The following is a 23,822-nucleotide window of genomic DNA, read 5'->3' on the forward strand; positions in this document are numbered from 1 at the left end:
GCAAAGAACGCAGGATTGTCTCTTGAAGCAGAAGAGTCACTGATTGATCTGGCCACAGACACAGCCCTGAAACAGAGGTTCACAGAACGCTCTCTGCCCGATTTCTGGATTTCCCTGTTTACGGAGTTCCCATCACTGAGTTCAATGGCGTTGAAAAAACTCCTCCCCTTTGGATCAACATTTCTGTGTGAATCTGGATTTTCTGCACTTACATTCCTAAAAAACAAATACAGAGCCCGTCTCAACGTGGAAGATGATTTACGACTGTTCCTGAGCCCTACTAAGCCACGCACGGAACATCTTTGTGCTTCAATGCAGGCGCAACCATCACATTAAGTAAGAAAACTTAGCTTGTAATAACTTGTTATTTGTGCTGCCAAAGATTGTATGTGTGTATCTGTGTTTCGGGGGTGTTTTTTTTGGGGGGGGGGTCGTGAAATTTTCTGGAGCCTATAAGGGGGGTCACACAGTAAAAAAGGTTAAGAATCCCTGATATAGTTGTTGGTTGCTAAGGTGTTGCTATACTGCAGATGTTGGTTAAGCTGTTCCTAGAATGTTGATAGGCTGTTCCTAGATGTTGCTATGTTATAGTTGTTTGTTGATGAGGCGTTGCTGTGAGCTCCAAGTGTTTACTGGATTTTGTAGAGATGAATGTTGTAAAGAATGAATGAGTGAATGGGTTAAGGAAGACATCCTACAGAAAAAAAATGTGATCATATGAGGACCCAGCTGGCACATAATCGACTTCAATGTTGAAATGTGGTTAAAATATGGTTGAAGTAATGTCTGTTGTTGTTTCAATGTTGATGTTTTTAATTGGGCACCAATTCTTCACCATATCTGGGGAAAGGCTCATGTTTTATTAGTTTTACTGTTAGGTATTTAAAATTAAATGTTGAATCAGATTGGTAGTGGTCTTTGGTCCAGAGGACACGACGTCCATGATCTCTAAAAATCATGTTAAATAGTTCAGAAATAAAAAATCTGCTTTAATATTTTATTTTTGAGCCAATATTAAAAGCAAAAAAAAAAAGAATCTCTTTCAAGTTACTAATTTGTGTTTTTATGAGTGTTAAGGCATTTTTAGGCTGTAATGGTCATCTCTTTCTCTCTTTCTCTGGGAAGCAGGTTTAGAAATCCCAGTTTCAAACTAAATAGTCTATATCATGTTAATTGATGACATCAGTTAATTCCGTTTTACACAATAGAGCTCTCAGGATTAGAGACACATTTTATTATTGAAGATTGTCAGCATTGCTGAAAGAAATGTTTTTTTTATTTAAAAACATTGTAAGTAAGATATAGGCCTACTATAATCAGTTTTGGACTGGATTTTTTGTTTTATTGTTAATGTCTGCACTGATATTTTAAAGACTGTACGATCATGAAAATATGAAAAGTGTATGAACCCTGTAACCGCCTCAGACAGCCTGTCCAAAGCTGTGCACCTCAGTTTAGCAGTGCAGATATTTCCAGTTAAAGCTGAATTCATGCTTTTAAACACGCTCTTATTTACCTTTTAAAAGGCCATTTAAATGCTTAATTATGGTTGTTCTGCTGTTTTCCTCGGGTTTTGAGTGATCAGCTGACTCTAAAGCGCTGACTCAGCTCTCGGTCGGTCCGGGTCTCTGTGGTGAGACAGCGTGCGGGTGGGGGCGGGGCTTTTAGAAAACTGAAACAATGGACTGTAACATTTTTCCAATATCGTGCAGCCCTAGCCCCGTCTCAACTTCATTGGAACGTGTTGCAGCATCAAATTCAAAATGAGTGAATATTTGCAAAAAACAATAAAGTTTATCAGTCTGAACATTGTTTTTTTAGTGTATTCAGTTAAATATAGGTTGAAAAGGATTTTCAAATAATTGAATTCTGTTTATATTTACATTTTACACAAAATCAAAGCATAAATTGATTGGAATTGGGGTTGTAAGAAAAAGTATACAAAGCAGAAAACAATATAGATATATAGTAATTTAGTGTATTTAAAAAACTAAACATCAATCTCAGAACACAGATCACCTTACTGTCTCTATAGACCGTTTCAATGAGGAAAACAATAATAAAGCTCCTGCACATGTCTGTTCCTTCCACACTTCCGGTGGCGCTATTTTCACCTATACAGCTGTCAGAATGAGAGCGCATATTTCACAAATCTCCCAAAAACAGATCAAACATACGATCAGAAATTAGTAAAAAGTGATCAAACCTCTTTTCCTGATCCTTTTGATAAGGATTTAAGAGGGAAGTTCTTTCCTCTGATTTAAAACGCTTGATAGAGGTGATCTACCCAGATCTGATCACTACCTTGTTGAAACGGAGGCAGTGAAAGAGCATTTAATTAATTTCTCAGTGTAAAAGTTGTGAATATTTGTTCCTGTAGTAGAGAAGCATCACTATGGTGAGGTTGTAGCAGGTCAGACTCTATCCAGCACGAACTCTGCATGATTTATAGATCAGAAGGAGGGAGGAGTTGTGAGCGGACGCTGTAACTGCAGGCAGGTCAGCAGAGTGAAAAACCAAAGCAGGCGTGTTTACTACGGAGGACCAAAAATGACATAAATATAAATAAAAAAATGTTGAAATAAATAAATAAATAAATAGTTAAATAAATACATGAATAAATAAATAAATGTTGACATAAATAAATGCACATATAAATGAATAAATACATTTATAAATAAGAACTGTATTTATTAATTAATTTATTTACCTATACAATTATTTGTGCATGTATTTATTTATTTATTTATTTATTCACATATATGTGCATTTATTTATATATTTATTAATTTCAACATTACTTTATTTATTCATTAATTTATTTATATCTTTCTACAGTTATATGTGTATTTATTTATACTTATGTAATTTTTGGTCCTCCATAGTTTACTTGTTTAAAGAACAATTTGACCTGATTTTCAGTGTTTGTGACTCTCAGATTAGGTGAAGTTTGAATTCATGTTAAATTAAAAAGTTTCGTCCACTGTTTTAAACGCTGTTTACCGCTGAACGGAAGTGTTCTAGGAACAGCGACGTCACTTCCTGTGCTCGTGAATATTCCTCTGAAACGGTCTATATACAGATATATGTGTAATTCTCCCCCCTGTAGCTGATCCTGTAGTTTAGAGCAGCGATTAAATAAATACATTGTTTTTTTTTAAGCGTAAAATAATTAACGCTCCTCTGATTTTGTTCTCGTATTTTATATTGGAAAAAAGAGACAGAGAGACGCGTGCAGCATTCTTGCTGCCATGGTAACCACCATTCGTTTGCCGGTGTTGTGCCGTATTTAGTACCCCCCTCTCGAGAGCGTGCACTCACCTTTCTCTTGACTTTAACTTTACTTAGAAATACGTGGAAAAATGGAAATACCCAAGATGCTGTTCATGGTGGGGGTGGGGATTTCTTCACAGCTGTTGGAACATGCCCAACTGTCTCACTGACTTCCACAAAATACAGGTTAGATAAAATGCTCTTGTTTTGTAGTTTTATTTAATTTATTGTATTTCCCTTTATACCTGCAGTCAGCACGGTCCTTCTCAGTTTCTCACTAATGTTCTCTGAATACAGAGATATGCTGACAAGTAAAATAGCAAATGTTTTGGGCTTATTCTGATATTTAATTTTACTGTAGTAACTTTTATACATGTAGTTGCTTTTAAATTCACTTTGCATGCATATGTATGTGTAAATGTGTTTTTGAGGGTATTTTTCAAAAATAAATTTGTTTGGTTTATATTCTATAAAAAGTGGGTTGTGATTTAATGACCATGAGAAAATTTGAATCTCTGAGGCTTTGATGTTTCACTCACTGTGGGTCAGAGGTCACAGCTTCATCACTGAAGTTTGGAGGAGTACCCATGGACCGGTCACTCTTCATAGACACTCCACTGGGTTCTGGAGAAGCTCCTCTCTGGGTTTCAGTTCTGTTAACATTAAACACAGTGAAACTCCAGCATTTACACAGTGAACTCCAACACACAGCACATCTTTAATAAAGATCAGGAACTGAAGAGCTTCACTCTCAGAACAGAACAGTAGTTTAGTGCAGTGATGTACCGAGACCCAGAGCTTCCTCCTCCACTGCTGAAGTTTAGAGGAGGATCCATGGACTGATCACTCTTCATAGACACTCCACTGGGGGCTGGAGATGCTCCTCTCTTCTTCCTGTAAACAGATCTTCATGATGATCCATGATGAGAGTAAAGTGTGGAGTAAACTCATTCACAGGTTCCACACTAACTTTTTCATAACTGTTCCAGAATCTTCCCAAAGCTTTCTGAAAATCCCTCGTCCAATAAACACACATCATTTTATTCTTTATCAAAACTGCTGCACAAATCTGTAACTTCATAAAGTCATCCGCCATCATGTCTGCATTATATTGAGGATGTGTTTTATATGTATTTATGACCAGCCATCCCATTAATTCAAATTATTACAGTATTATTACTTGAAACAATAATAATGAATAATATTACAAGTGCTCTTCAAGAGTTCAGTGGTTTTATTTGGTAATGCTTAGATTTGTTTTATTTCTGGTCTGTTTACAACCAAATATTTTCAACAAATTCCTGCAGTAATATCATTTTAAATGAAACATGATTAATAATATAATATGGAAAGTTGTTTCCTCTGATTTTCTTCTTTAATAAGACTTTAAATTGTGATCTATACATGATTTAAATACACAGAACCGAGGTTCTCCTCTCCAGAACTACAACCCCCAGCATGCACCTGACAACATCATGTGTTCAGAACTAGCCAATCGCTGCACTTTCTCACGCTCCTCATCTCCGGAATTTTAGAACTGAGTTCAGCTGTTAGTAATTTGTACGTGTATATAAACCCATTTGTTGGTATTATTTTTCTTTAAGTATTTCACTGTTTATCCAGCGACAGACTGAGCGTTTTCTTTCTGATTGTATTTCTGTAAATGTATCTTTTTTTCTCGTGTTGAACTTCGTCTCTTTTGCTCTGTTTTTACTGTGTTTTCTGGTGGTTTGGACTGTATTTCTGGATCAGGATTTCTCTTTTATTAGAGTTTATGTCTCTGATGTATGGGTTTATTCTTACTCTGGTTTTGAACACTGCTTGTATTACGACTACACGTTTTTTCCTTTAGTATTAAAGCCTCATCTACTTTTTACCACACTGATCTGAGTTCAGTCTGTAGAGTTACAAAAACTCTTGTGTTTATTTTCCATGTTCAGTTTCTCTGCAGTAAAAGCGAGCGCAGCTTTCTCCTCCAGCTCCGCTGTGCACACGGCTACCGTAATACACGGTTTATACTCTCACTAAAACTTTCACACAGATTCATCTTTCTTTTCTCCAGCAAATATGTTACTTTTATATTGCTTACATCTGTTCACATGCTTGACATATTTTTATTTTATATATATCGTTATTAAGATCACTATCATTATAATTATTTTACACAAGCCTGATTTTCTGGTGATCCCCCCTACGTGCAGATTATTAAATTAGTTCATTTTAATGAATTCACCTGAATTACTTATATTTATATAATTATTTACCATATACTTTTTTATAAAGAATGAACTGATCCGTAGGGACTGAAAGTTCTGATTAAACTAAATATTAATTATATTTATAATAACTGAGATAAAGATAACTGATGGAGAGGAATATTATTTGAACTATGTCAGGATTTCTGTATTAATCTGCAGGTGAGAGATTTTGTTTTTGCTAGTTTGTTAAATGATTTTCTATGTTTAAAAGCAGCACAGGGTTCTGACTCTGGTTCAGGAGAACCTCGGTTCTGTGTATTTAAATCAGTAAAATTTGTGGAACACAGGTCCAGGATCAGAGCTGCAACCATTAAAATATAAAAACTACTTTACTAATAAAATCTATCAGTTAATTTACTCACTTTAGGACAGTGCTGGAGTTCTGAGGATCCATCATTTACTCTTCTTCATTCACACACAGCTGGAACCCCTGAGAACAGATCAGCCATTACAATAAAACCACTATTCTTACAATAATAACATTATAATCAGAACTGCATTAAACAATTCCTGATAAACAAACAAAACCAACAAAAACAGGGAACATTTCATAACAGTGTGATTTAACCTCATTACAGATTAACTTAGATTACAGACATTTACTGATTTCTAATTATTATAATTTAATTATTACTAGTAATATAAAATAATAAAAACATTATTTAAGTATAATATAAAACAGCAGGATTAAAAACACTAACACTAATTATTTATATTAATAATTATTAAAATATTACTATTAATAGTATTAAATAAATGTTATTTAAGTATAATATAAAACAGCAGGATTAAAAACTCTAACACACCACGTGATCTTGAGCTCCTGCTGGTTGAACAGCGCTACTGCATATAAACACGCCTTTATAGCAGCTCCGTGTTTTTATCTCCCCAACAGATCAAAGCCCACATTAAGCAGTAATTCGCTTTAAACAGCATAAACTACACTGTGATCAATAAATATCGATCTATATCTGCGCATTTCTCTTCAGTTTACAGCATTATTGATCTGTTACAGCTGATTGTTCTCCAGCCGGTCTGATCTAGACCAGGTCCAGGTCTGATCCAGGCCCGGTTCAGATCTCCATGCTGATCCTGGTTCTTCCAGTGGAATCGGACACTGAGCTGAGCTTAAAGAACCGGTTCTGGATCTGAGGAACCTTTAGAACCGGTTCTGACTTTAAGCTACACGGTTCTGTTCTACATTCTCTTCAGTTCTGAACTTACCGAGTGAATCCGGACTTCTGTTCTCTTCTAATGGAGGAAACTGAACTTACTTTCACTTTCTCCTTCTATGCGTCACATCCCGCCTACTCTCTCTCTCTCTCTCTCTCTCTCTCTCTCTATTCTCTCTCTCTCTCATCTCTCACAATTCTAAAACATTATACACTCGTACAAACGTTTCGCATTATTTAAAATGCACGTCATATGCATAAAAATGATTATCTATTAATCTCCTTATGTGTTAAAACATTTATTCATGTAAAATGTGCTGTTAAACCTGGCTTTCAATGAATGAGGTAAGCCCTCTGCTCCGAACACAAGAAGCTGGCTCTGAATCTGCTGATTTCTTTTAACCAATAAGCAGTGTTCCCTCAAAAAACGAAACAAATGGAGGGAAACTGTACTACATAAATACTAAACCCCTCTCAAAACCATTAGTCCACCATGGATACTGGAGAGTTTGTCTTGCTGGCTGTTGGAGCACTTTACCTCCTGGAGAAAGCGCAGTCACCGCTCTGCGTGGATCCATCAGACCCTGCTGTCCCGCACACAGCATGGAGAATTCCTTCGCCCTGTGCAGGAGCTGAGGCTGGATGATGACAGGTTCCAGCGGTACTTCAGACTGGACAGGAACCAGTTTCATTCCCTTCTTGCTAAAGTGGGTCCCCGAATTAGCCGAATGGACACAAATTACCGCAAGGCTATTTGTGCATCCCAACGCTTGGCTGTTTGCTTAAGGTAAGTGCAACTTATTTAATATAATATATTATAATATATACAAAATTAATAAACTTAATAATATAGGTAACACTTTATAATAAGGGTACATGTCATGACATTAATTCAGGCATTCATTAAGGATGAAGTCATGAGGAATTATACAGGAACAAATGAATGGGTTATGTATTAATAACTGTAAGGTTAAATTAGTCACCATTAACTAATGTCTGTATGAATTAATAAAGATAAATGGAATGAAGGCTTTATTCAGTACATGAATATACCAGGAATTAATGTGTTAATTAAGCCCATCCTGGGTGGGCTTAATGTGGGTTTTTTTTAGCACCACCCAGTCATATTTTTAAGAATGTTAACATTTTTAATCATTAATATAAGAAAATATATTTATAAAAACATAAACTTACATGTTTTAAGCTGTTGTTGAGTATACAATATACACCCACCTGCATGTCCATCCTGTCTTCTTTTCCAGAATGCTAGCTATCTATATCTATTACTACAGTACACATACTTACAGGTGAACGCCGCACAAAAATGTGGTGGTCATTTTAAGATCATTGCTTGGCAGAATTTAATACTGTTTTATTGTTATGTGATCTGTTGTGTCAAAAAAGCAACAAGCTACTTAAGGCGGTTACATTTTTTTCCGGAAAGGGGTGATAGGACACATGTAACCGCCTTAAGTAGCTTGTTGCTTTTTTGACACAACAGATCACATAACAATAAACATTAAAACAGTATTAAATTTTGCCAAGCAATGATATTGAAGTGACCACTACATTTTTGTGCGGCATTGAATAAAGCCTTCATTCCATTCATCTTCATTCATTCATACAGACATTAGTTAATGGTGATTAATTTAACCTTACAGTTATTAGTACATAACTCATGTGTTTGTTCCTGTATAATTCCTCATGACTTCATCCTTAATGAATGCCTGAATTAATGTCATGACATTATATATTATATATAACTGTTTGAATAACAGTTTTAATATGCATTTAAACCATGCATTTTAACATTAATATTTTTACAGATTTCTTGCAACTGGAGACTCTTTTCGCACAATAGCTTACAGCTATCGTATTGGATTCAGTACTGTGGCCTGCATAGTTGCGGATGTGTCCAGGGCTATTTGGGCCTCTTTGGTGGAGGAGTACATGCCAGTTCCCACCACTGATGACTGGAGAGTTATTGCAGCAGACTTCCTCCATCGTTGGAACTTTCCAAACTGTGTGGGATCCATTGATGAAAAGCATGTGGTGATCCAGGCTCCTGATAATTCCGGGTCCTTTTTCCACAACTATAAGGGGACCTTTTCTATCGTCCTCTTGGCAGCTGTGGATGCCAAGTACTGCTTCCGGATTGTGGATGTTGGCGGCTATGGAGGAACCAGTGATGGAGGGATTCTGGCCAATTCCCCCTTTGGTCATGCTCTCAAAGATGGAACCCTTGGCTTTCCAGAAGATGCTGTGCTGACAGGAGCTGAGCACCTGGGACCTCAGCCACATGTGTTTGTTGGTGATGAGGCCTTTCCTTCTGCGGAGAGATCTAATGCAGCCCTTCTCAGGTTCCAACCTCTCTAGTAGGCAGAGAATCTTCAATTACAGGCTTTCGCGAGCGAGGCTGATTGTTGAGAACACCTTTGGTATCCTCACATCACAATGGCGCATGTACCGCCGGGTCATTGGTATCAGCCCTGCCAACGTGGAAGCTTGTGTGAAGGCCACCTGTGTCCTTCATAACTTCATAAGGAGCACGACAAGGACGAGGAGGGAGCCTATGTCACGGAGTGGTGAGGGCGATGTTGCTGTCCTTCAAGATGCAACAAGATTGGGGAGCAACAACTCAACCCGGGAGGCAGTTCGTGTTAGGGAGACATATGCATCTTACTTCTCAACTGAGGGTGCAGTTCCCTGGCAACCTGCAGTTTGAACCAACAGACACAAAGGCTCTTTTAAGAGCCACAAACCACTCCAAAAGAGCAATAATTCCATTTACACACAGTAATAAGCATTAGTTCCTCCAAGTTCACTTAATAAAACTACACTGCAATATAAAGTATGTGTCATTGTATTATTGTCACCTCCAGTTGTAATTTAAAACATAATTTTATAACAAGAATATCTGAAATCACAGAGATTCATTTAAGTAACTTAGTTTATTAGTGTAGTAACAATTAGTATAGTATTAGTATAGTATAGTAACAATAACTTTGATTATTAACACAAATGTTGACAGTAATAAATTAACTAATTGCATTGAATGAACAAAAAACGAATTAATAACAAAAACAAAGACTTTTCCCTTGAAAAGTCCTTACATTTTTATATCAAAACTATATTAACTATATACAGTCATGTGAAAAAGTTTGGGCACCCCTATTAATCTTAATCATTTTTAGTTATAAATATTTGGGTGTTTGTAACAGCCATTTCAGTTTGATATATCTAATAACTGATGGGCACAGTAATATTTCAGGATTGAAATGAATTTATTGTACTAACAGAAAATGTGAAATATGCATTAAACCAAAATTTGACCGGTGCAAAAGTATGGGCACCCTTATCATTTTATTGATTTGAATACTCCTAACTACTTTTTACTGACTTACTGAAGCACAGAATTGGTTTGGTAACCTCATTGAGCTTTGAACTTCATAGCCAGGTGTATCCAATCATGAGAAAAGGTATTTAAGGTGGCCAATTGCAAGTTGTTCTCCTATTTGAATCTCCTCTGAAGAGTGGCATCATGGGCTCATCAAAACAACTCTCAAATGGTCTAAAAACAAAGATTGTTCAACATAGTTGTTCAGGGGAAGGATACAAAAAGTTGTCTCAGAGATTTAACCTGTCAGTTTACAGCAGGGGCGCAGATGGAAATTTTGAACTGGGGGGGACCAAGTTGTAAAATCATATATATATATATATATATATATATATATATATATATATATATATATATATATATATATATATATATATATATATATATGCTGCAATAAACTTTAGAATATTCACTTTTCTGATCAACACTAGCCATACTGAAACTGTTATTGGTCTGGTATGTCAATATGTCCCCAGTGCCATCTGCGCGCATTCTTACACCATGATGCCAAATCACTGACAGCCTACTATTCCATATCACAAACCAAAACTTCATGCCCTCTGCAAATTTTTATTTTAACATTTGCTGATGTCAACAAGATGAAAAATCTCAATCTCAGCACAGAAACTTGAAAAAAACTGAAAGAAACTGTATTATAACAAAAATCAGAGAACCTATGTGCAAAAATAATAATAACAAAATAACAAAAAAAAAAAAAAAAAAAATTGAAATGATTCACAAACATGCCTTCATGTAAATGATTATAAGATTATAAGAATCAGAACAAATGCTTACTAAAATAACATCATGATAACATCATACATAAAATCAATGGAGAGAGCCGCTGCATGCCTCGGTGCATGCCAGGTTGCGTTGCGTTTAACGCAGCTCCGCCCTCCGGCTCAACTTTATTCAAATAAATCCGGCCGCCGCACTGTGTCCAGTCCAGCCAATTAGGGAAAAGCAGGCTGCGTCCAGCCAATGAGGGAAGAGCAGGCTGCGTCTTCACACACACACAAGCCTCTTACACACACACACACACACACACACACACACAGAACAGGCGCCTTTCAACCACAGAAGAGAAGCTGAAAGCGGCAGAATATGGATTTATAGAGCTATAGGTTACAGTGAGGTTGGTAAAAAAAAATAAAAATATTAAACTTATGACTGTCTACTTCTGTTGCTTCATTTTAATTCAAAAACGAGCAAGGAGATCCAGCGCAGCGGATTGCGTTGAAAAAAAGTGCCAGTGGACACGTACCCTAAGGAGCTGGTAACTGCCTGTGTCTGTAGTCTACAGGCAGTTACCAGCTCCTTAGAACCCCGGACTTGAGAAGGTGCGTTAAATTTACATTGGAACTGGAACATGGAGCTCCGAACAATGTAACCTCTGAACTGAACGCTTCCTAGTTTAAAAACGAGGGCATTGTGGAACACAGAACTCCACAAACGTACAGTTAATTAAATTAAAACCCCAACGTTTATGCTTGTAGATGCTAGATTTCGGATGAGGTCACTATAAATCTGGGGGGGACATGTCCCCCCCGTCCCCAGTGCCATCTGCGCCCATGGTTTACAGGACTGAACTCAACTGAGCAAAGAAATAACACCTGACCAATATAAACTTCAGACAATCTCCCACTGAGGGTACAAAGCTAAATCAGATACAGTGCCGTGAAAAAAATATATACTTACATTGTTCAGATTAACCAATAAACAACTTCAAAAATAAGAATTGGCTGAAATCAGTTCAGAAATGAATATTTGGTGGAATAAACCTGGTTTTTAATCGCAGTTTTTTTCATGCATCTTGGCATCATGTTCTCCTCCACCAGTCTTACACACTGCTTTTGGATAACATTCCACAGGCAGCAGGACTCGTATTACAGGTCTGAACTCAACTGAGTAAAGAAAAAACCTGACAATGTCAGCAGGGTCAGGACAAGGTGAGACAAGTGCTGATTATAAAATAAGAGAGCAGTCAGAGAGGAGAGCAAGGTCGGTAACTAAAGATCAACAGCAGAACTAGAGGGCTAGACAAGAGAGTAAACTAAGAGCAGGAAAGGGTCGAAAACAAAAAGACAAGAAAGCAAGGACAGAGCTAGTGAACTAGATAATACTCGGCAGAGAACAGAGAAAACAGAGGACTATATATACTGATACAAACAGGTGTGAGCAATCAGAAGGTGGGCGAAGCTGAACGCTGCAGAGTCCCGTGTTCAGCCGAGTCTTTGTAGTTCATGGATTCAGGCTGAGAATGGTGGGAAATTTTTAAGTCTTTAAGCAAACAATTGCTCTGAATGGGCAGACTGACAGTATCAGGACTGACAGACGAACATAAACTACAGACAGATCTTCCACTGCTGTTAAAAAGCGAAAGTATCAGATAAATAGAACATGAGTAAATACAACAAAAAACATTAAAGGGGGAAAAAAGCATAAATTAACTGATTACTGTCAGACCTGTATAATCAAGAAATCATGTAAATAATAGAACCTGTCTGACAACATGAAGCAGATAAAAGATCTCAAAAAGCAGCACATAATAACCCCTGATATGAAGAAACTCAAAAACAGATGAGAAAAGGATTATTTGTCATCTATCAGCCTGGAAAAGGTTATAAAGTTTCTAAAGCTTTGAGACTCCAGAGATCCACAGTGATTCACTATTATTATTCACTAATGGAGAAAAAACATGGAACACTGGTGAACCGAAATTACTCCAAAAGGGCATGAACAACTCATCCAAGAGGTCCATAAAAAAGAATCCAGAACAACTAAAGAGTTTAAAAGAACTGCAGGATCACTCACCTCAATTAAGATTGTTCAGATTGATCATTGTTAATGATTCAATAAAAAGAAAGAGACTGTGTGAAAATGGTCTTTAAATGGGTTCTTTTGGGATCTCCTGGATGAGTTGTCCATGCCCTTTTCGGTCAGCCAAAGCAGGACCTACCTTTAAGAACCTTCTGAAGACTGAGCTCTTCAAAGAGCTCTTACTCTCCTAACACCTCTAACTAACTACCTTCTACTACCAGATCAGGAGAATCTCTCACTATCTTTAATAAACTCCTGAAGACAGAGCTCTTCAAAGAGCACTTACTCTCCTAACACCTCTAACACACTAACTACTACTAACCTCATTTCCTTCTTCCCCTCCTTTCTTTCTCTATCACACTATTTCCTTTTGGTTTCCCTTAGGCCCTATCTGTTTTCTTTTTTATTTTGCTTTGAATTTCTATGTATTTCTAAAGTAAAAAAGGAACCATATGGAACCTTGTAGAACCTCCAAACCCAACCATTATATCCAATCTCATCTTATATCCAGCACAGAGCCTCCAACAGTTTCCCCAATAAAACTCTAAACTACTGATTTTACTCTGATATTGTGAATCGCTGTAATAAATCAGTTAACAGCTCGGTGATGTTCCGGCAGCAGGAGGAGTGTTTGGTGTAACAGTGGGTGAATGGAGGCCGGGAGATCCTGAGGGAGACGCTAATGACGCCGTGAGGAGATCAGATAAGGCCATGGTGGAGTTCCTCTCAGCGAGACTCACACTGACACACAAAACACCCCCAGAGAACAGCACTCAGCCGAGAGGAAACCGGGGGGTTTATGGGTGATAACAAGTGGTGGCCCTAATTTATCTGTACTCCAGTTCAGAGGCATTTCTATCGACCATTTCTGTTTGATCTACTGAACCATGGTACTGGTACATGGTTTTTCTGAAGCGTAAAACACTTTTTTAGGTGTTTTTGTTTTACTTTCCGACTGATTAGTGGAAGTTAAGTCAGGCTATCATTACCCAACAATATTAAACAATAGAAGAAGAAAAAGAAAAGGTGTTGTGTCTAAATTTGACCCCAGACCATGGCGATGTGCAGGAGTGTTACACCACAGTTAGGGTACAATAGGTTACTGTAATTCTATATCTACTGTAACTGTAGATTAATAATTATATATAAATAGAAACAAAAGAATTTACACATTCAGGTAAGGAAGGAATATCCAAAAAACAGAGTTTTATCAAGAGTAGTATCACATTTTCTTACTGTAAAAATTTGGAGTAATCGAAAGGCAAACATAGGAAAAATGCCTATTCAGTTTTACATAAACCAGATTTTGGAGTTCTACAAAACAGGCAAATCTCACTTTTATCTAATGGCATCATCAAATCTACAAAGAATGCTTCCCATACTATGAACGATATAAATATCAAGTGATATTACTGTACCAATTTGGAGTAACTGGATGCCAAACCTAAGAAAAATGTCTATTCGGTTTAGCATAAACCAGATTTTGGAGTCCTATAAAACCAGCAAATGAAACTGTTATCAAATTAAACTTTTAAATTCTTGAAGACAACTTTCAATCCTATTAACGATACAAGTATCAAGTGATTTTACTGTAGCAATTTGTAGTAAATGGATGCCAAACCTAAGAAAAATGTCTATTCAGCTATACATAAATCAGATTTTGGTGTCCTATAAAACATGAAACTCAAAGGGTGATCTATTCGCATCACTAGATTCATAAAAATAGAATTTGAATGTATTCAAATCCTATGTTTCAACTGATATTACTGTACCAATGTGGAGTAATGGGACGCCAAACCTAAGAAAAATGTCTATTCGGTTAAATATAAACCAGATTTTGGAGTCCTATAAAACACAAAAAAGACCAATCTCACTTTTATCTAATGGCTTCATCAAATCTACAAAGATTGCTTCCCATACTATGAATGTCATAAATATCAAGTGATTTTACTGTAGCAATCTGGGGTATTCAGAAGTCAAACTTAGGAAAAAAATGTCTATTTGGTTTTCCATAAACCAGATTTTGAAATCCAATAAAACCACCAAATCAAACAGCATCATTAAATCCACAAATAACACTTTCCATACTATTAATGATATAAATATCAAGTGATTTTACTGTAGAAATTTGGAGTAATAGGAAGTCAAAACTAAGAAAAATATCCATTCAGTTTTGTATAAACCAGATTTTGGAGTCCTATAAAACCAACAAATCAAACAGTTATCAAATGAAACTTTTAAAATCTTGCAGAACACTTTCAATCCTATTAAAATACAAGTATCAAGTGATTTTACTGTAGCAATTAGAAGTAATGGGACGCCAAACCTAAGAAAAATGCCTATTTGGCTATGCATAAATCAGATTTTGGAGTCCAATAAAATCAACAAATCAACATTTTATCAAATGACACCATTACATTTTTGAAGAACACTTTACCTACTATTAATGATAAAAGTATAAAGTGATTTTACTGTAGTAGTTTGGAGTAATCGGAGGTCAAACTTAGTAGAAATGTCTATTTGGTTTTGCATAAACCTGATTTTGGAGACCTATAAAAGCTGCAAATCAAGCTGTTATCTAATGAAACAACTAAATTCTTGAAGAAAACGTGCAGTCCTATTAACGATACAAGTATCAAGTGATATTACTGTGCCAATTTAGAGTAATCGAATGCCAAACCTAAGAAAAATGTCTATTCGGCTGTACATAAACCTGAATTTGGAGTCCAATAAAACCAGCAAATCAAACTGTTAATCCGTGAAGAACACTTTCCATTCTATTAAAGGTATTAGTTTCAAGTGATTTTACTGTAGCAATTTGGAGTAATCGGACGGCAAACCTAAGAAAATGTTCTCTTCGATTTAGTATAAACCAAAATTTGGAGTCCGATAAAACCAGCAATTCAAATGACACCATTAAATCCTTAGTTAAACCCTTCCATACTATTAATGGTATTGGTTTTAAGTGAAATTACTGTAGCATTTTGGAGTAATGTGGGGGAAAACTTGGTGGAAGGGTCACTCTTGGAGCTCAGAACTGTTCAGCCATGGAAAATTTCTGCAATTGCAAACAAACTGAGGTAAATTTGTGCTGGAAATGAAATAGGCTGAAGAGTTTACTTGAATCCAGTGCGGCTGATGGATGATTTTATAGTCTGATCTACTGTTTAATGAAGGGTTTATCTTGGACGTTCTCGGTTCCTGGCCTTGGTGAGTATTAGCTAATAGCCTGGATGCTAAAGAGCGGTGAGGGATGATGAATGAGTCGGTGGGCTGGAGATGACCCCGCTCCTGCGACGCTCCTCCATGTCTTTAATCATTTCCACGGGTCCGAGGCCGGCGCTCTCGCCGGTGATTATTTTTAGAGATGGCGATGGAGGGCCATTACAGGACGGCGCTACACGACCAGGAGAACTTTCCCAGTATTCTACATTATTACCTGCAGCAGCACCAGAACACGCTGCTCTTTATTAACCCGCGGCGTCGTATTTTATTATTACAACGAGGTCATTTATCTTCCTGAAACATCACGCTAAAGAGACACAGCTCCAGCAGAACCTCTCCCAACATGATGCACAACTGGTTAAATTACCTACGAACAGGTACGCACTTAAATCAGCCAGGTAATTAATTATAATTTATCACAACTATTAGTAGAGATGAGCAAATAAATTTACAATGTACAGTTGCAGGAAAAATATATGAACTCTTGGGGATTATACTTGGATTTCTGCATAAATTGGTCATTAAATGTGTTTTGATCTCTTTATCTAAGTCACAACAATAGACAAACACAGTCTGCTTAAACTAAAACCACACAAACAATTATATGTTTGCATGATTTTATTAAACACAACATGTTAACATTCACAGCGAGGGGGGTAAAAAGTATGTGAACCCCTCGGCTAATGACTTTTCTAAGAGTTGATTGGAGGCAGGATGTGATTGGATGTTCTTAAGAAGCATCGCTTGATGTGAATCCCGAGTGAATGCCTCTCAGGAGACCTACATTCAAGAATTGCTGACTTGTTGCATGAAGCTGGAAAGGGTTACAGAAAAAGTATCTCTAAAAGCCTTGATGTTCATGTTTCCGCGATCTACAAGACAGACGCTCTACAAATGGAGAAAGTTCAGCACTGTTACTGGAGCTACTCTCTCTAGGAGTGGTAAAGTCCTGTAAAGGTGACTGTAAGAGCACAGCGCAGAATGAAGAATCAATGAGGTGAGGAAGAATCCTCAAAGAGTGTCAGCTGAAGACTGAATACAGAAATATCTGGAACATGTTAACATTTTTGTTGACAAATCTACAATAAGAAAAACATTAAATAAGAATGGAGTTCATGGGAGGACACCACGGAGGAAGCCACTGCAGTCCAAAAACCAAAAACATTGCTGCATGTTTGAAGTTTGCAAAAAAAAAAAGAGCACCTGGATGTTCCGCAGTAGTACTGGCTAAATATACTGTGGACAGATGAAACCAAAATTGAGTTGTTTGGAAGGAAAAAAGGCACAGCACACCATCATCAAAACCTCATCCCAACTGTGAAACATGGTGGAGGGGGCATTTTGACTCAGAGCTGCTTTGCTTTGCTGCCTCAGGATCTGGATGGATTTTGCCGTCATCAATGGAAAAATGAATTCCCAAATTAACCAAGACATTTTGCAGAAAAACTTAAGATCATCTGTCCACCAACTGAAGCTCAACAGAGGATGGATGATGCAACAGAACAACGACCCAAAACATACAATAGAAGTAAATCAACAACCGAACGACTTCAACAGAAGAAAATAAATAAATACTTCACACCAGATATCCCATAATATTATAGCTGAACTGAAACAGTTTAGTGAAGAGGAATGATCCAGAATTCCTCCTGACTGTTCTGCTAACATGCTATCATGCTAGCATGAATTCAATTAGTGTTATTTGCCATAGAAACCAAAGATTTTACTCTATATTGCCTTAATTTACCTATTAATATGAAGACATGCTGTTGTTGCAAAAGTTCTGCAATTTGTCAATGGGGTAATATTTTATTATTACACTATCAAACTGAAAATTGAGGAGATTTATCTTCTTAAAACCATTATGCTATAAAGATAAACAGCGCTAGCAGAACCCATCCTTGAATCGTTTAAATTATGCAGGTATTTGAGATGAGTAAAGTGATCCAGAATAGTGCTGGCTAGCGCCATCATGCTACAACATGCTAAAATGATGCAATAAATCTTATATATATATATATGAGCATTTAACTCTATATCAACTCAATTTACCTGCTAATGTGATTAAATGTTGCCGTTGCAATAATTCTGCCATTCGTCTGTGGTGCAATATTTTATTATTACGCTCTGAAAATGAGAAATGGGGTAATTTATCTTGCTTAAAGCGTCACGCTAAAGAGACGCAGCGCTAGCAGAGCATCTCAGAACACAATGCGGATCAGAACGCATCCTGGAGGAGCCTGTCGAGAAAAAAAAAAGAGATTACGCTGATTTTTTTTTTTTTATATGGCAGCTTGAAAGTCAGCCCATCTCATTAGCCTTATTCCCATTTATATCCGAAAGCGAGCAATTTACTCTGCGCGGCGTGATCGGCTCATTTGCACGAGGGCCGTGAGCACCTTCTGAAGAAGCTAGCTTATCTCCTTCACGACTGGATAATTAGCAGAGATTTAAATAAGTATATTGTATAAATGGCAGAACCCCTCTGTTTTACAGCAGTCCATCAAAGCTCAGGGGAGCCGAGGATTACAATAACAAAAGCTTCGTATTAGCGCTCCAAGCATTAGCATTATAGCATTTCTTCTTCTGTGGTATTAAAAAAAACAAAGAACACTAAAGATACAAATGTTTTTGGACCCCTAGAGTAGTGATATAATAGTATAACCCCCCGCCCCCCCCAAAAAGTACTGAGCTCTAGAGCAGTGGAACTGGAATAATGGCGCTCCATATAATACCTTTTAATGGAACGAGTTTGGGAGTGCAATCAAATCCTCACAGCAATGCTACTCCAAATTAGCTTGTGCTAAACGGCAAAACACGAACAAGCTAATTCATGCTCAACTGCGACAGAAGCTCAAAACTCATTATTAAAAAGTTTGGTAACACTTTAAAATAAGACTACCTTTATAAAGGGGTTATGAATGGTTTATAAAGGAGTTAATTAATGGTTATTAATTAGGTTGCAAATACTTAAAAACCCACTAATAAGCAGTTAATTAATATAAAACCTGCAATATTAATATATTTATTAGGGCTGGCCCGAATAGCGTTTTTTGAGCTCCGGATATTCGGCACTGATTCGAAGCGAATATTCGAATATTCGTTTTTTAAAAAAGAGGTAAAAAAAAAAAAGAAGCAAATCACGGCCCCTTTAATCCACTGAAAAATGTTCAATTTGCTCTGACCGACGAGACATATTCACCCCGGATTTTTGGTGTTTTTATCCCGGATTTTTGTGTTTTCACCCCATATTTTTTCTGTGTTTTTAGCCCAGATTTCTTTGTGTTTTCATCCCGGAATTTCTGCTGCCCCACACGCGGCTTATCCGCTGCGTAAGCAGGCTAGGAGGCTGCTGCACGGTTTCTCCGCTGCGCAAGCCAGCCCAGTAAATTGCTGTTTGTGTTTTCACACTTAGGCTATTTGCTTAAAAAAACAAACAAAAAAAACGTTTGTTCAGGAAGTATTTTATATTCTTAAACATTGTTGATTATATTAGAGGACAGTCATTGTAAACTGTACTTGGTCTATTTCGGTTTAAGCATTGTGCAGGGCATAGCCGTATTACTGATTTTGTATTTTTGCACTTGGGCTATAAGCTCAATATTAAATATTTCGTTTGCTTAGAAATTATTTTATATTTTTAAACCATTTTAAATTATATTAGATAAGAGGAAATTCGTTCAGACATCATTTTTGTAGGCCAGGCTTTTGTAACCGATTTAGCCCCTACTGTTGCCACATTACCCCTTACGTTTTATTATATAAATCAGTTTCGAAGAGCCTGCATTTTTTTTTTATCATGTATAATAGAGGTCTGCGCGAGATTTTTAAACCCACTCTTCCACGCTCCCGCGTTTCTGTCTCGTTACCGCGCCGCAAAAGAATTGCTTCTTTTAATCCCGCGCCCGCCCGCCACATACACATTTCTGCCGCTCCCGCCCCACGTTCCTAATATAAATTAAATAAACTACATTTAATGCTTCAAATTTACTTATATATTTATTAAAACAGCAGCGCTGAATAGTGCGGTCCCGTTCCTTACCCCAGTCCAAACACCATCGGTGTGTGCGTGTGTGTGTCGGTCCATCCTGCGCGTTGAGAGTTTTCTTTAGGTTTTTTTTTTTTACAATTATTACAGTTTTCTTAACTATTTATTAATTTGCTCCCGCATCGTCTGGATTAAACTCCCGCTCCAGCCAATAACAGTTCAGTTCTGTCCCGCGCGCAAGATATTCTGACGGGACCCGCGAGAACAGAAGTGGTTAGAGTGAGGTGGAACTCTGGAAAGGAGAAAAAAAACGAATATCCGAATACCAAAATTAAAAACCGAATACCTACTCAACGAACGAATATCCGAATACCCGAATATTCGGGTCCAGCCCTAATATTTATAAGTATGTTTAACTATTTACCATAAATTATATGACTAAGTTGCCACTGTTGCTTTTTTGATTGGTGTGTTTTAACTTCCTATCAATGTTTTTAAAGGTATTTACAACCTATTTACAAACCCGTTATAAATCCTTTATAAAGGTAGTCTTGTTTTAGAGTGGTACCAAAAGTTCTTACATCTCCCTGATCTATGCATTCGCCACGGTCAGTAGCTATAGATCCCTCCCTCAGAAAAAGTCTAATCCTGGCTAATCCTGCTGTGTGCTGTCTGAGCTTCTCAAACAGCAGACCCAAATGACCGAAATAGAAATGCTTCTTCAATTGATCTAGTGGGCGGAGCTCTGGTTTGATGGGTTGATGGGTGAGGGAGAGGTTGTGATGTCACAATAAGGGAGGAGCTTACGATCGGCTCATAGAAGCAAACGATGCACAAAAGCACAGAAAAAGTGAGTTTTTTGCATGATGTTTTCCTTTAAAATTCATATATAGAACAGGATGTTTTAAACTCTTCAGTTTAGAGAAAAAATAGGTTAATTTGATTGTACAGAATTTGGGTGCGTTCAACGTGAATTGGGTTAATTATGTTAAACCCTGAAGCTGAATGAAGCCTGACCTACTGCCTCACTACTGCAAATCTGGGTCCATGGTATCGACTCAACTCCACTCGAATCTACTTTGCTCTGCCTGACTTGACTCTACTCTACCCTAACTCGACTTGACTCTGCCGAACTCTACTTGACTCTTCTCTGTTCTACTCGATGCTGCTCTATCTGACTCTACTCAACTGTACTCTGCCCGACTCAACTCGAATCTACTGTACTCTCCCCAACTCTACTCAACTGTACTCTGCCCGACTCAACTCGAATCTACTGTACTCTCCCCAACTCTACTCAACTGTACTGTGCCTGACTCAACTCGAATCTACTGTACTCTGCCCGACTCAACTCGAATCTACTGTACTCTGCCCAAATCTACTCAACTGTTCTCTGCCCGACTCAACTCGAATCTACTGTACTCTGCTCAACTCTACTCAACTGTACTCTGCCCGACTCAACTCGAATCTACTGTACTCTTCCCAACTCTACTCAACTGTACTCTGCCCGACTCAACTCGAATCTACTGTACTCTCCCCAACTCTACTCAACTGTACTCTGCCCGACTCAACTCGAATCTACTGTACTCTTCCCAACTCTACTCAACTGTACTCTGCCCGACTCAACTCGAATCTACTGTACTCTTCCCAACTCTACTCAACTGTACTCTGCCCGACTCAACTCGAATCTACTGTACTCTTCCCAACTCTACTCAACTGTACTCTGCCCGACTCAACTCGAATCTACTGTACTCTGCCCAACTCTACTCGACTGTACTCTGCCCGACTCAACTCGAATCTACTGTACTCTCCCCAACTCTACTCAACTGTACTCTGCCCGACTCTACTCTGCTCTACCCTGACTCTGATCTGCTCTACCCAACTCTACTCCGCTCTACCCGACTCTACTCTACCTGACTTTACTCTGCTCTGCCCAACTGCACTCTGCCCGACTCAAATCTACTCTACCTTGTTCGACTTGACTCGATCACTTTAAATCGTGCTGTCTGTTTTAAAATAAAAAGAACTAAAAATAGGATTTGTAACTTAAAGAATATCCAGATTAATTTTATGCTATTATCAGCCAGCCCTGTCTCCCACAGCACAGTGAAGCTCATCAGAAACTGCACCTCTGGTCCTGGTAGTTGGAGAATCCCTGCTCTGTGTGTTTTGGTGTTTTCTCAGCTTTAACACCCGATAATCAGATAATTAACGAGTCCTCTCTGGAGTAAAGTGGGGGTTAGAGACACACACAGATCTAAATCTGGATACTTTAGTGAAAACACAGGGAAACACTGCCCTATATACTGATACTGACACTACAATATATCTCTAACTGTTACTGTATAAAATAATGTGCCCAGGGGTGCCCAAACTTTTGAATAAATTAGGTTAAATCCAGTAAAAAAAAACTTACTTTGTAGAGAAGTGTCTTCAGATAATGTAGTGAATTTAGACCTGATTGCAGGGATGCCAAATGTTCAAGTATTCAATTCTAATTAAACAATTACAACATAGAAAATTAAACAAATACTGAAATAAGTAATAATTAAAGTGCTATTTAAATTCATGAAAATGAACCGAGAAATCACCCAATCAGGAGTGAAGAATCGTGAGTGATGAGTGATGACTGCTCTAAATGCTCCTAACATCCTACATCTCCCCCATCAGGACATTAATAGACCTGCTTATTAGACCCATTCAGCATCATCTCTACAATAACTGCCTAAAATAATCTGAATACAATCAAACTCTGCTCACAGCAATGTTCTTATTTAGTGTTCAGATTTCTACAAAGAATTCCAGCCCCGGAAATCACAATCAGAAAAACACACTGTATAAAAACAACCAATATTCAGTGTTAAATTTAGCACAGTATCCGCTACGATACTGACTCTTAAATACAGTATTAGTATTTATATTTACTCAGTACAAATACTTCTAAATACAGTATCAGTACCAGTATTAATACTTGCTCTTGAATACAGTATCAGTACTAATACTCACTGTTAAATGCAGAATAAGTATCTGTACTAATACTCTAGAAACTACAGTATTGTATTGGTGCTGATACTCATTTTTAAATACAGTATCAGTATCCGTGTCTGAATTACAGTATCAGTGCTAATACTCACTATTAAATACAGTATCAGTACTAATACTCATTTTTAAATACAGTATTAGTACTAATACTCTTAAATACAGTGTTGTATCAGTGAGAAACTAAGTAAAGTATCGTATCTCTGCTGTATCTGTACAACTCTGTACAACTTGTATACAGTAGATACAGTATCTGTAGTAATATTTACTCTTAAATACAAGATTGTATTAATGCTAATACTCTCTCTTAAATACAGTATCTGTCTCTAAATTACAGTATCGGTGCTAATACTCTTAAATACAGTATGGTATCAGTACTAATACTCTCTTATAAATACAGTTTATTAAATTTTAGAACTTAAGTTTAGAAAATTACAGAATTCAGCTAAAACTAATTTTTAAATACAGTATAAGTGCCAATACTTTTAAATACAATACTGTATCAGTACTAATGCCCTCTCTTACATACAGTATCTGTCTCTAAATTACAGTATTGGTGCTGATACTCATTTTTAAATACAGTATTGTTTAAGTGCCAATACTCACTCTTAAATAGATCATCTGTCTCTAAATTACAGAATTTAGCTAAAACT

General features: G+C 37.2%; 1 protein-coding gene and 1 long non-coding RNA gene across 3 annotated transcripts in view; one reads left to right on the plus strand and one right to left on the minus strand.

The window, feature by feature from the left end:
• The window catches only part of LOC125784808 (NLR family CARD domain-containing protein 3-like), a 163,691-nt gene that overhangs the window by 90,348 nt on the left and 49,521 nt on the right, over nt 1-23,822 (minus strand). For both annotated transcript variants that reach the window (XM_049468550.1, XM_049468553.1), the window contains exons 3-4: nt 4,060-4,167; nt 3,813-3,926 (exon numbers count right to left, since the gene is read on the minus strand). In XM_049468550.1, coding sequence (XP_049324507.1) covers nt 3,813-3,926; nt 4,060-4,167 — 222 coding nt within the window. The remainder of the gene's footprint in view (nt 1-3,812; nt 3,927-4,059; nt 4,168-23,822) is intronic.
• Nucleotides 1-23,822, plus strand: part of LOC125784819 (uncharacterized) — a 152,483-nt gene that overhangs the window by 87,167 nt on the left and 41,494 nt on the right. The gene's annotated exons all lie outside the window — the stretch shown is intronic.

The sequence above is a fragment of the Astyanax mexicanus genome, chromosome 1 (genome assembly GCF_023375975.1).
Source record: "Astyanax mexicanus isolate ESR-SI-001 chromosome 1, AstMex3_surface, whole genome shotgun sequence".
Lineage (NCBI taxonomy): Eukaryota > Metazoa > Chordata > Actinopteri > Characiformes > Acestrorhamphidae > Astyanax > Astyanax mexicanus.